The following is a 13,463-nucleotide window of genomic DNA, read 5'->3' on the forward strand; positions in this document are numbered from 1 at the left end:
AGAGGCAGCCCACTAACTGTACCCCATACCCTGCCCAACTGACCTCCGCGGGCCACCCACTAATCTCGCTGGCATGGTTAATAACTCCCTTTACCAATTCACCACAGCGAGAGCAAAAGGTTGATGGCAGAATGAGAGTGAGAGAGAGAGTGAACAAACGGCAGAGAGGCAAGCGCTGACGACAATCGCAGCAACTGCTGCTATTCTGCTGTTCGCTCGCTGGCTCTATCTTTCTCTTTCGCTCTAACACAGGCTAGCTTGTGGGTGGCACTCTGGCGCCGCCTGTCGACTCGACACTTGAAAGCTCAGACGCTGTTGGCTTCAGTTTCAGTTTCAGTCGTTGTCGTGTCGTGATGTCGTTGCCGTCGTCGTCGTTGTTGTAGTCGCAGCAACAGCAGGAGCAGGCAGCAGCAGGCAGCAGCAGCAGCTTCAGCAAGCAGCAGCAGCAGCCGCAGTCAACGCAGTCGTTGTCGTTGTCGCGCGTATTGTACAACAACAAACATAACAACAATAACAGCAACAACAGCAGCAGCAACCACAACAATAATAATAGTAACAGCAGCTAGAAGAAGAAGAAAAAAACACAAAAAGTAATTGATAAACGAAATATAAGGCTAACAAATTGCGCATATGGAATGCACAAAGGGGCGAACTGCTTTTTACACAAATACATATACATATATATGTATGTATATATATATACATATATTTGTACAGACATGTGCACGCGTTTATGTATATGTACATATGTAAATGTATATTATATACGTATATATGCAACTTTCGCTCGTGAGCTAGCTACATTCCTTAATAACTAAATATATTCTTAATACATAAAAGTGCAAACAGCGAAAAAAAACACACAACAAACAACTCGAGTATGTTTTTCAAGCGAAATTAAATTTTCATTGCGTTGGTTTTTCTTTTCACAAATTTTTGCTCGCTTTGTTTCTGTTTTTTTCTTTTTTTCTGTACACACAACACCACGCAACCCGAATCAAGCCAGCCCAACCACCACCACCACCCCCCTACTTACACCTACTGGCCCCGAAAACAGAAAAAATATAAAAACCCAACCCAAGCCCCAGCGTATATACTCTCCTCGTCGTCATCGTCGTTGTTGTCGTTTTTGTGGCCGTGATCTCGTCGTGCCTCCCTCTCCCACCACGCTCCGCTCCTCATTTGTGCCAGGATACACGCATTAAATAAGCTGTAAAGCGTACGCACACACACACACACACACACAAACATACAAATTTTATCTATGCTGAATAAATTTGACAAATTTTTAAATAAATGCCAATTAAATAATAATTAAAAAAAAGTGATGCGCAAAAATAATACGTAAACCTGTAAAACAATTAAGTGAGTGTGTGTGTTCGTGTGTGTGTGTGTTGTGTGTGAGCAGAGGCAGCAGTCACTCACTTTGCTTACGGACTCGCTCGCTGTGATAAGTTCACCACACACAGCAACAAAAACAACAACAACAATAAGAACAACGACAACAGCAACAAAAACCCTACGAGAATAGAGCCAAAAACAATGCGCAACGCAAATGTTAACTGTTAACTGCAAAAGCGCACATCACAAGGAAGTTGGCAGCCCTGTGTGTGGCACACACACATACGCACACGCATACACATCTATTGGCAAATTGCTCGGTTTGTGTAAAAGACTACAACAAGTTGCAGCTGGACAATGGACAGGAGTGCGTATAAGGAATATGGAACAATGAGAGTGCATTGAATTAAACGTGCGTCTCGCACGTCTCTGTCTCTTTCCCGCGGCTGCCGTTTTAATTGTTCTGTTCACAAACCAGTATTTTGTACACGACAAATATCCCAGTTTTATGTGCCCAGTATTTCCTGCTGCCTGCAGGCAATGCAACATAACTACAGCCGTCAGCTTTTGGCTCAGACGGCAACCGAAGCTCGTGAAGTGCGACTCGTTCAATTTGTCAAATGTTACATTAATTAGCAGAAAATCTCAATTAATTGATTCCCATTTGCCAGTTAAACATTAAGCAAAGTTCAAGTGCATTCAAAATAGATAAATAAATGAATCCACTGCAAATTATTTAAATAATCTAACTTACTGTACATAAGCTACGCTTTTCTATCAAATAAATTGTGTAAAAAACAAAAAAAACAGAAATCTACAATTTCTAATGCAACAACTACTTAAGAAAAATCTATTTAATTTTCTATTACAAATGAAAACAACAACAAACAAAACAACCAATTTAAACAACGAATAAACAAACAACGCCGTTTACAACCGACAACAAATCTCAAATGATGAATACATGTAAGCAAAGCCAGGCATTTCATTTTGATTTCTTGAATCTATGATTGTTTAATGAAACATTTATATTTTTTAATAAACTTGTTTGAAATCTAAAAAAATTTAAAAAATTTCTATTCATAAAAGAACTCTTTTTTAGGGCAAATATCTGTTTTTTAAACTGTTTTTTTTTTTTAATTAAAATAAATTATTATTGCCTTTCTATTTGCCAGAATAATAAGAACAAATTAATTGAAAGCTCTTAAGCAGTATTTTACGCAATTTTGAAGAATATTTGATTTTAAAATACAAAAAATTAAGTTACATTAAATATTTTATATATTTTGTTAAAGTGCGTTAGATTGTAGAACAATCTATAAAATGAATCTAATAAAGATAGCAAGGCGTACGGGCGACAACAAAACCAACAACAACAATGCAAACAATAGCCAAGAGATTGCCACAATGGCAACAAGAGCCGCCCCTCGGTTGCCGTTGTTGATGCTGTTTACTGGCCAATAATCAGGCGCTGTGCGCGGCGCCTGTGACTGGGGCTCGGGCTGGGGCTGGCCTGCATGGATGGGCGGCAAATTTAATTAAAAGGTAAACTTGTTAAGCAACAGGGACAAGCAGCAGCAGCAGCAACAACAACAACAACGACAACAACGACAACGGTAGCAACAGGCAGTCATTGAATCGATTTTACTTTTATTTTACTGGGCTGTCAACACAAAATGGCAAACGTCACGAGCCTGAGACAACATCAGCAATGACAGCAGCAAATCAGTTGAGACGCAACAGAACCGACACCCAGTTACCCTAACCAAATCAAGACTTGGGCTGAATTGGGCTACTATTTAAATGGAAATAAATACTTCTTTTATAAAGCAGGTCTTGGCCTCATATTTCAATTAAGAGATGTGAAGCTGAGCTAGAGATGTGCGCGTGTCACGGCACGGGAAATACGAAAGAGCACAATAACTATTTTAATGAAATTTATATAAATTAAGCATGTTTAGAAAAGAGATAAATGTGTGTAGCAGAAAAAAATACGAAAATAGAAAAGAAAGGGTTAAATTTCGAATGCTCAATTTCCTGTCTCCAACTTATCTGGAATTTATATTATATAATAATATATATTATTATATTTTTAATGGATTTGATATATTTTTTTTTTTTTTTGGCTATATAAAACTAAATACTGTTCATATAGTAAAGGATATAGAGATGTATAGTGTACATGGCTTAGTATTTAGTTATAACAGTTAGTTGAATCAACTATATTTCCAGCTCAACTTGAGTTTGTAAACGTTTAAGACTAAAGTAAGAATAGATGAAAATAGTTACTATTTCAGGCTTGCCCGTACAAAAGAGGCATTGATAATTGATGGACTCTGAGCGTTCCACGCGCGAATTCATTAGCTTATTTGAGACGCCTTTGGCTGCTCGTTACGAGCACTTGTCAGCACTGAATATGCCCTGTTAATGCATTTTAGTTGGGGCGTTGTCCATGGTCATCAATTGGCTGTTTGTTGCTTGGCCTGACAAATGACAATGATGACGACACGCGACGGGGTCTTTGTTGGACGACGCCGACAGAGGGTCACGGACGTCATAAATGTTTGACAATGCACACGCGTCGTATGAGTAATAGAAAACCTCCCACTCGCCCGTCGCTGCCTTGCTCTTCGCCTATGTGTGGGCGAAGCTTGTTAAAATTATTGAGTCAACTGGCAGCTACTGTCCCAGGCCCAGACCCAGACTCAGACCCAACCCACTTGTTGTTGTCGTTGTTGGGTTCAATGGGTGCATAAAATTGCTTTTTGTGTCCCTATGTTAGTGTTCGCTTTTTGACATTTTCACTACATTTACAATGCCAGCTGCCAAGTGACAGGGACACAGCGCCCTCCACGTCCCCCTCGCCCCCCCCTGCTACCATTTTCTCCGCTGTTTGATTCACTTTTGTTTTATTCATTTTGTTTGGCCAACTTTCAGCTATAGTCAGCCCTGCAGTCAATGCTCGCCACTATTAATTGACAAGCTTTGTTCATGAAGTACACGCTGCTGGTAACCATGTACATATACTTTTTTCTTGTTCATATTCTCCTTGTATTTGTCGCTGTTCAACGTATTTGTTTTCAGCTAATTGCATGGAAATTGTGCGCGCAATTGTAAAAGTTGCACAGGAAGTTGAGTGGGTCGTCCCATCTCTCTCTCTCTCTCTCTCTCTACCTTCCTCCCTCCCTTTCTCCCTCCCTCCGGTAATTTGCCAGGCTATAGTTTTTGATAAAAGTGTGCTCCGAGCCAGCTGCAAGCGTTCTAAAACATAAGCTTGGGCACGCAGACGAAGCTAAAGCTCTAAGCGAAAAATGTTGCCTACTTTTTGGGGCCCAAATATGAAAAATTATAATTAGATGCACGCAAACTGCAACAGCAACCACAACAACGTGGTTGCAGCTTAAATAAGCCATTAGTTGACGGTTCAACATAACTTTCTTTGGCAGACGAGCGCCAGCAACTATAACAACAACAACAACAACAACTAAAGTACACCAACGAAAGTTACAAAGTGGCCAAGTCATTGGCTCTTTTATTGTTTTGGCTTTGGCTTTGAGCCGCTGCAACTTGGCCACGTTTTCTTTTAGCTGTGTGTGCCAAGAAACAAACTACGTCTACACACACTACACACACACACTCGCACACACACATACACAAATAAGAGTGCATTGCACCCGTCGTCGCTTGAAATGATGCCATGAAAATATCTGCATAAATTTGCGATCGCAGCGGGCGATGACGCCAAGTGACGTCACGAAAAGAAAACCAGGTTTAAGAAAATATGGGGAAACTGAAAATTAGCATTCACTGTGACAGTTGGCCACGTTTGAGACTGATAAATGACCCGAACGAAACCCAGTAACCAACTGGGCAGCCAAGCGCCTCTCAACTGTTGACCCTTTGACATTCAGCGTGCAGTGTTTAAAAATAAATTGCAACTGGCAACAACAAATTACCGAAGCAATTGTTAAGCTACTGAATAGCCTGACAATAAATTGCAAATTAACCAAAGGCAAGCGAATACGAAACTGAATGAAGCGAGTTTCACTCACGATGGAAAGTATATTTATAGAGCTTCAGCTGCACGAAATTGATTCCACGAGTGGGCTCAATACGTGGCAACAATATGCGCTCATCTGTTAAATTTTGCCCAACGAACTATGACTTGCTTAAACCATTTCGGCGGTCTTATTGAGGTTACCCAGGGTAAACTATATTTAGCATTCATATGCCAGTAGATTTCTTACAATTAATCTTCTATTCTAGTTAGTCATAGCCCGCGTTGGGCGCCAGGTGAGCTGCGGCACGTTGCATCGGGATGGAATGGCACATATTTTTCCACCAGTCGACACACATCTCAACATCTCTAGCTTCCCTAATCTTAGAGCCTTATATAGGTATAGCTAGGTATTTGGATGCAAACTTAACATGCAGCCGACCTCCGGTCTTCACTTTCGCGATTTTGTCTGTGCACACTTTTCCGGAAAACATAAAGTAAACGCGTTTTTTTTTTATCAATTCGTGTTTCAATAAGAATATAAAAGAAAATAGTTCATTGGTCTTTTAGCAATCAATTTGCAGCTCTCGCATATCGATTCAGGCTGTGCTCAGTTTTATTTATTTGCTTTTTATCGTTTATTTATTCATTCATGGTCGACAAAGCGAGTGTCAAGGCCAAAGTAGTTTATACATTTTAATAAAAAACAAACTAACTAAAAGCCTAAACAGAATGCAGAAATTTCTAATAACATCACCCACCTTAGAAACTTTGTTCGTTGGCCTGCCCGATAAATAATTCAGCGTTTTTTGTCACTCAGAAATAAGGGTTAAATAGAACATATTGATGACAAATATGCATAAATGTGGTTTCTGTTTGCTGGCAGAGAATATGTCGGACTACTTTAACATTTAGTTGGCATGAAAACATGGCGCTAAGTTTGACAAGCCATCGCATTGCAATATCACATATCTGCACAACGAATAATTAATACAAACGAAGATTAGTTTTCATTTGAAAATGTTCAATAAAGTTATTGTCTTTAGCCATAATGAATACTTGAAATCCCTCGTGGTTCTGTGAATTTTCATATCACAGAAGAATCTCGTTTTTGAGAGTAACACGATATTTTCCATATAATTGAATTAGGGGCATTAATAATTGGAAACTATATACCTTATGCAGCCTTCGGTTCCATTTTGCTTGATTTGCTCGGATTTCCATGCAATGCAGCTAATAAGCACACAGACTAAAAAGATAATAACATCATACGCAATTATAATACCCGAGAGATACGAGGATATTGAATAAAGCTTTTGCTGCGATTGCAGTGGAAAATCACAAACTGCTCTCTCTCTCTCGGAAAATGTCATTGAAATGGAAGGCAAGTGCGGTGGCATTAGCTGGAAATATGAAATGGACTTATTTCTGAATTTGAGCAACGGAACAAAAGCTTTACGGTTTGACCTTTGGCCAGGGTTCCGCTACCTTCGCTCTCCCTTTGCCCTTATTGCTGCTCTTGCGTTTGTAATTGCAAAAGTGACAATTACGTTAGACAGGGTGAGCGATAAAGGGAGACAGAGCGAGACAGTGGGGGTGATTGGGCTCATATGAGATTCGGTTATTAGCTATCAGCTATCAGCTGGCTGTGAACTTTCACATTTATCACACGGCTCTTGCTTTCAATTGCAGCGGCAACGAGGCGTATGCGTTATGTGCAACAACCTTGATTAATACAGCAAGGGACAGGCACTGACCGCGGGCCACTGGACGGACTCCCCGCGCTCCTGCTGGCTGCAACTTATTATTATTATAATTTATAATATATCTTTGTGCCTGTTAAATTTGAATTGTTGCCTTTTGGGGCTTATTATGTTATTTATTTACACTGTTTTCAGCTTTTTGGCTGCGTTTTCCTCTACTGTATTACAAATACACACGCACGCACGTACGCACGCACACACTCACACACAAAGGCGCACACAATGGGATACTGGGAAATTTTTCTAGTGTGTTTTCTTCCCATTCCTGTCTTGCTCTCTCAATCACTTGCTCTATTTTGCTCTCTTTCTATTTTGCTCTCTCATTTCGCGCTTTTGCGCGCTGTGGTGAATTCTCAAACAAACTCTCGCCAACAGCAACTTACCCCCCACGCACGACACCCTCCCCCCTGTCCATCCTTTGTATTTTGGGAATGCGCATCGAGTTGAAAACGTTCGACTACCCAGTTTCCTCGTGCCTGCGAAAAGAAAAAGTTTTGTTTCTCGAAAATCTGCCTACGATTTGATCAATTGTTTTGCGCTTGTCTGGCAACTCTGTCAGCTTGCCCTGTTCCCGTCCCTGTCACTGTCCTTTTGGGCCATTAAGCGTCAGGTCGTGCGCCAGTTCGGGCGCATAAAATAGTCACTTAAGCCCCGCATTGCTCCCAGTGCAGCCATCAATTTTGCATGGATATATGTCGCTGTTATTGTCTGTGCTCCAGTTGCTGCTGCTCGTTGTTGTTGCTGCTCGTTGTTGTTGCTGTTGTTGTTGTTGCTGCTGCTTCTGCTGCATTTGCTGCATTATCAATTCATGAGCCCAAGGAGCTGAGCTGCGAACGACACGAGCTATAAACACCCTGAGAACTGGATTTTATCTCGCCTGAACTAATGCTGCTGCCATAAGGGGGGGTTGCCTGTGTGCTGCGGAGGGGAAGGCAAACAAGCATCAGAATCAGCATCAGGCGCGTCTTGCTGTGCCGTATCCCATGTGCCGCCAGCTGCTGTTGCCTCTCGGCCTACCATGTTCCAGTTAAATTGTCCATGGGCATTCAGAGTTTGCGTGCAGATAAGCAAATATTTATGCAGTTATTTTAAACTGCATGCAAAGAAACATTTCCAGCTACTTAAATAACTAACAGCCAGTTTTGTTAAATTCTAAAACTGTATTAATATCTATCGATGGCATTAACATGAACATGAATATCTATTGAAACTCTTGACAACTTAATTAACGTTGAGTTTTTATGTCTGCTCTGATTGTTTCCTTGTTAATTCCGATTAGATAGAAGCATATAGAATATAACTTCTACTTAAATATGGGGTACAACAAATTCATACTCACTTCTTCAAGGCTTTGCCAATTGCGTTTTATTTGCCTATTCATATAACTTTACATTGACTCGATAAAAGAATACAGTGAAAACTCTCCTAACGAACACTACAAATAGGCGTACACCCCTCTTGGCCGAACATATAACCACACGTTAAATAACCTAAATTTTTTCGTAACGGATCTTAATGAAGTTTGCTGAATTCGATCTACTTTTGGTATAATATATTCTTAAAAAAGACAACCGCCAAAAATTGTGAATTAAATTGATGGGTTGTTCCAATCTATTTTATTATTTGACTTTAGCTATGTGGTGTTGGCGGCGTGGCAGTAGCTATAAAATGAAAGCTACTTGATCTGTATATACTATTCTAGAAGCTGCATATCAAATTTGGTGACTCCAGCTTTCAAAACCTAAGAGATTTGCCTCGAAAAACGGGATACTATTATCGTTTATTATCGATTTCTTGAGAATGTGCAAGTTATCGATTATCAGAGACAAATTCGTACTGCGCGGGCACAAGGAGGACCTACGTTCAAAACTTCAAGTCTTTAGCCCTTTTAGACTCTGAGATCGACACGTTCATACATTCGGACAGACAGAGAGACGGATATGACTAGATCGACTCCGCTATTGATGCTGACCAAGAATGTATGTATTTTATGGGGGTAGAGATTCGTTATTCTGCCTGTTAAACAAATTTGCACAAAACCAATAAACCCTTTTAACCCATTTTCGATGGGTTCAGGCTATATCAAAATGTGTTTCCTAGAAACTTTTGTTGGGAAGAAACTTTCTCATTTGATGTGCTGCACTTTATCATGATGCTGTTCCAGATTTAATGTCTGGCCTGCTCAGCGCCACTCCAAAATGTCTGGCCCAACAGTTGCTTGGCACACGAGGTCGATATCCTCCTAATATAAGACAATGTGCACGGCAAATTGTCTTGTTTTATGCTTATGTTTTTCTTATAGCTGTGGACGAAGTCATATTCTCCTTCCATCTCTCTATCTCTCTCTGTCTGTCTCCCTTTCTCTCTAATCCATTGCCTAATGGCTTTTCACTTAATCGCTGTCTGCTCGCCATCTTTGAAATAAGTTAATTCGAAAGTGCAAAAGCCGCGTCTCAATCTGCATATAACACACACTCACACACTCACACACACACTCGCACACAGAGAGCGATTCACACTGCGGAAGTGGGGCGCATGAAAGGCTCTTGCTGCAGTTTCCTTATCCTTCATCTATACGATTACTTCCCCCAATATGCTCTCCCCCCCCCCTGCCACGCATCCAACGCGCTCTTGCGTAGAAGTGGATGCTTCCGCTTGCATTTTTCAGTATTGCGCGTTCCAACGAACAAGTTTGTCAACAGAAATAGCCCCGCCCCGCTCCGCAGCACGCAACAGCCCTCGCATTTCTATGCGTCTGTGTATGCGTGTGTGTGTGTGGGCGTGTGTGTGGCCTCGTATATATTTTCGCATTTTGTACGTGCGTCACCGGGTCAACCACAACGAACAATTTGCCAACCCTCGCATCTGCACCTGTTCCCAGCTGCGCTGCTGCTCCCCTCTTCCCATGCTCTTCCTATCATACGGGACGGCCCCTGCTGTTCCTGTGGCATGTTGTTTGCCCTGGCATGTTGATGGCCATAAATACTTACCGTTACACATGTTTGCATTGTGACCAAGCTGCACGCCCATCTACCGCCCCCCCCCCACATCCAGCCCAGCCTGCCCGACCTGTCCTGTCCGATCTCGTTAAAATTCTCATTTCCGTTTTCGACACAAAATTGTTTATACACATACATACATATATTTCCACTTTGGCAGAATGCATTTTATTTCGAGTTTTAATTAAATGGCGCACACAAAAAAACTATTGCCTACTTTTCAGCTGAAATTAGGATTACCGTTTCAACTGAATGCGTGCTTGCCAGAGACGTGCCAGCCAAACCCAATTACTTCTGATCAGCTCTGTATTCCCAATAACAGTTGCCCTAATTGATGTACAAAATGTTTAAATGAGCAAATTATATGCGAATTAAATATTTAATTATTTTTGAAATATATTTGTGGGCTTTTACAAAGAAAACATATTCACAGAATTAATATTGATTTTGGTATTTTTTGCTGAAAACCCCAATTAAATCCATTGTCAGATATAGTCTATATTTTGGTTATAAGTATATTTTAGCACTAGTCGAACTAAATTTGAAGGTCAGCATTATTAGCACTAATTAAAGCTAATTTACTTTTATTAATCTCATTTTATATAATTCGCTAGCACAGTTTGACGAGCTAGGTTAAAACATACAGAAAGTGCACTTCAGTATGCATGCTGTACTCTTGTCGTTGCCTGACGCTTGCAATTCGCAACTGGTTAAAGCGTTATCAAAGCTATAGCAAAGTCCGCTAATGATAGATGATGATACTTAAAATGAATATACAGTCTATCTGCTTATTGATGTTTATACTTTGTTGTTTATTGGTTTCTTATATTAACAATAACGAGGCAATAACCTCGAGACGGAAAGCTCTTCAGTATTAATATCAAATTGAATATATTTCAAAAATGCATTCAATTGAAGTCATTTATTAATAATACTCTGCATTTGCTCTATCTTCACTTCTCCCTCTCTCTTTCTCTCTCTCTCTCTCTCTCTCTGTATTTTTGCAGTGCTGACCACTGAAATTCTTTTGAATAAATAACGCACGCTAATCGCTAATTGGTAAAACAAAGATGCCTTCGCCTCACACACCACAACAAGAACAACAACGGCAACAGCAACAACAACAACCACAACAACAACAACAACAACAGCAGCAGGAGCAACAACCATTTGGACTACAACAAGCAACGCAGACAACACTTCAAATAGCCACAACAACAACAACAACAACAACAAAGCCAGGCAGCGTTTCAGAGCGCTGACAAAATGAAACAAAAGCAGAATCGAGACGCAGTAAATAAATGTCGACAAATTTTTCTTCTGATATGAAAGCGATCTAAAAATACAAAAACCAAAAGGAAACTGACCTTGAAGAGGTCAAAGTGCAGCACACACACACGCACACGAGCACGAACACACACACACACACACACATACATCATCACAATCTCATACCACTCAACATGCACACACACACAGACACAGACACAGACATCCACATGAAAAGTGCTTAGCGAAGGGAAACTGCAAAGCTGATCAGCGCCATTAAAAAGTCAAAAGTTTCAACGAATTTCCAAAAGCCTACAGAAAAAAAAGAAAAACAAAAGAAAAATAAGCCAGCAAAACCGACATCTTATAAAGTTCTTAAGGAAAAACAAAAACTTAAAAACAAATAGTAAGAAAGTAAAATTTAGAAATTTGCTCTGTGATTTTCTATCAGAATGGTTTAATAATCCAAATAAATTTAATTATAATTATAACAAATTAAATATAATATTTATAAATATATTGCCTAAATGCATTCAAAACCAAAAATTAATTAAATATAAAAAGAGAAGCTTTAAAAATTCCCAACAAAACCAATATAAATTCTATAAAAAGAATAATATTTAATTATATACGCGTTTACAAGCGATTTATTAACTAATTAATGCAAACATAATTAGTTTTTATGTGCAAAACCAACGAAACATAAGCCGCGGCCCACAACAACTACATTCCAGAAACAGTTGCACAATCAGTTCCATTCGCAGTTCCAGCTGAGCGCTCTTTAGCCTAGCCATGGATGAGATGCCAGATTTGTCGCATCTGACGCCGCACGAGCGCATGCAGATTGAGAATGTGCTCATGCGGCAAAAGCAGGAGGAGGAGAAACAGAACGAGATAATGCGGTGAGTAGCTGATAACAGTTGATAAGGCCCTTCGCCCCCGTTAAGCTGAGATATGCAAATGCAAAACCGAAAACTAACCGAACCGAATGCAAATGCACTTTCCCACAGCCGCAAACAGGACGAAGTTGTCACACTGGAGATGCAAATCCGGCAGCGCTCCGAGCAGCAAAAGAAGGCCGGCGTCGAACTGGATGCCACCTGTCACATATGCCTTAAGACCAAGTTTGCCGATGGCGTTGGCCACATTTGCCACTACTGCAACATACGCTGCTGTGCCCGCTGCGGTGGCAAGGTGACGCTGCGCAGCAACAAGGTAAGCCAATGGGGGACTTCGTCTGTGTGTGTGCGAGTGTGTGTGAGTGTGTGTGCATCTCAGCTGACAGCCTGGCAGCCGCCTGACAGCCTGACAGCCTGACACATTTTCCAGTTGGCAATTTTCAAGTGCCATTAGACGCGGCTGTCACTCGGCGACGCGTGAAGCCAGCAAAATGACAACGATTCCTGCTTATTTTCCAGCCATTGATAAATTGGATGACACTCTGTCGCCAGTTATACTGGCCGCGTCCTCGCTTGCCTTCAGCTGCTGCTGCTGCTGCTGCTGCTCACTCAGGCAGCCCATCGCTCATACGCCCCGTTGGCCAGCACTGGCTGCCAATTGGCCAAACGCTGCGTGCACCACGCATAAATAATGGCCATCGGGAATATCGCCAACGCTCGACTATAAAACCCAGCCAATATTTATTGGGCGTTTAGCATTTGCCGGCCAATATGTGTCGGCGTTGGGGGTTTGGATCGGCTTGGTGCAGGGTCAATTCGACACTTGATTTTTGACATTGAAAGACAACAACAGCAACAAAATAGCGCACAAGGCTACCGAAATTCAAGCACTAAATAGTTTTCCCATCATCTATGCCAAAGGGCAATCGTTAAAGTGCATCAAGCATCAAGATTAGCCCTTAATGGATAAGAAAACACGCTTGGAAATAAAATAATTGCTCTTTAGAAATCGACAATCCACTCGAAACTACTTTTTATAAGCAGATACCCTATAAATCAACAAAATAAAAATGTTAGCATCTCAAGAGCCGAGGGGTATCTATGTATATCTCCTTGACGAGAAAATGGATGTGCTTCCTGCTAAAAATAAATTAAACAAGCCACGCCAAAGAATTAGACATGATATTATATCAAA

General features: G+C 40.8%; 1 protein-coding gene across 38 annotated transcripts in view; it reads left to right on the top strand.

The window, feature by feature from the left end:
- Window positions 1-350: 350 nt before the first annotated feature.
- The window catches only part of Rim (Rab3 interacting molecule), a 50,927-nt gene continuing 37,814 nt past the window's right edge, over window positions 351-13,463 (top strand). For 9 of the 38 annotated variants that reach the window (XM_064695951.1, XM_064696004.1, XM_064696020.1 and 6 more), the window contains exons 1-4: window positions 352-590; window positions 2,013-2,307; window positions 11,108-12,271; window positions 12,380-12,584. In XM_064695951.1, the coding sequence (XP_064552021.1) occupies window positions 12,162-12,271; window positions 12,380-12,584 (315 nt within the window). In that variant the 5' untranslated portion in view covers window positions 352-590; window positions 2,013-2,307; window positions 11,108-12,161. Of the gene's footprint in view, window positions 591-1,947; window positions 2,308-11,107; window positions 12,272-12,379; window positions 12,585-13,463 lie in introns of those variants that run through there. The other 29 variants (XM_064696092.1, XM_064696102.1, XM_064696110.1 and 26 more) reach the window with 15 other exon arrangements.

Source organism: Drosophila montana, unplaced genomic scaffold (assembly GCF_035044405.1).
Source record: "Drosophila montana isolate Dmon_TW-CO22-7 unplaced genomic scaffold, ASM3504440v1 contig_1505_1, whole genome shotgun sequence".
Lineage (NCBI taxonomy): Eukaryota > Metazoa > Arthropoda > Insecta > Diptera > Drosophilidae > Drosophila > Drosophila montana.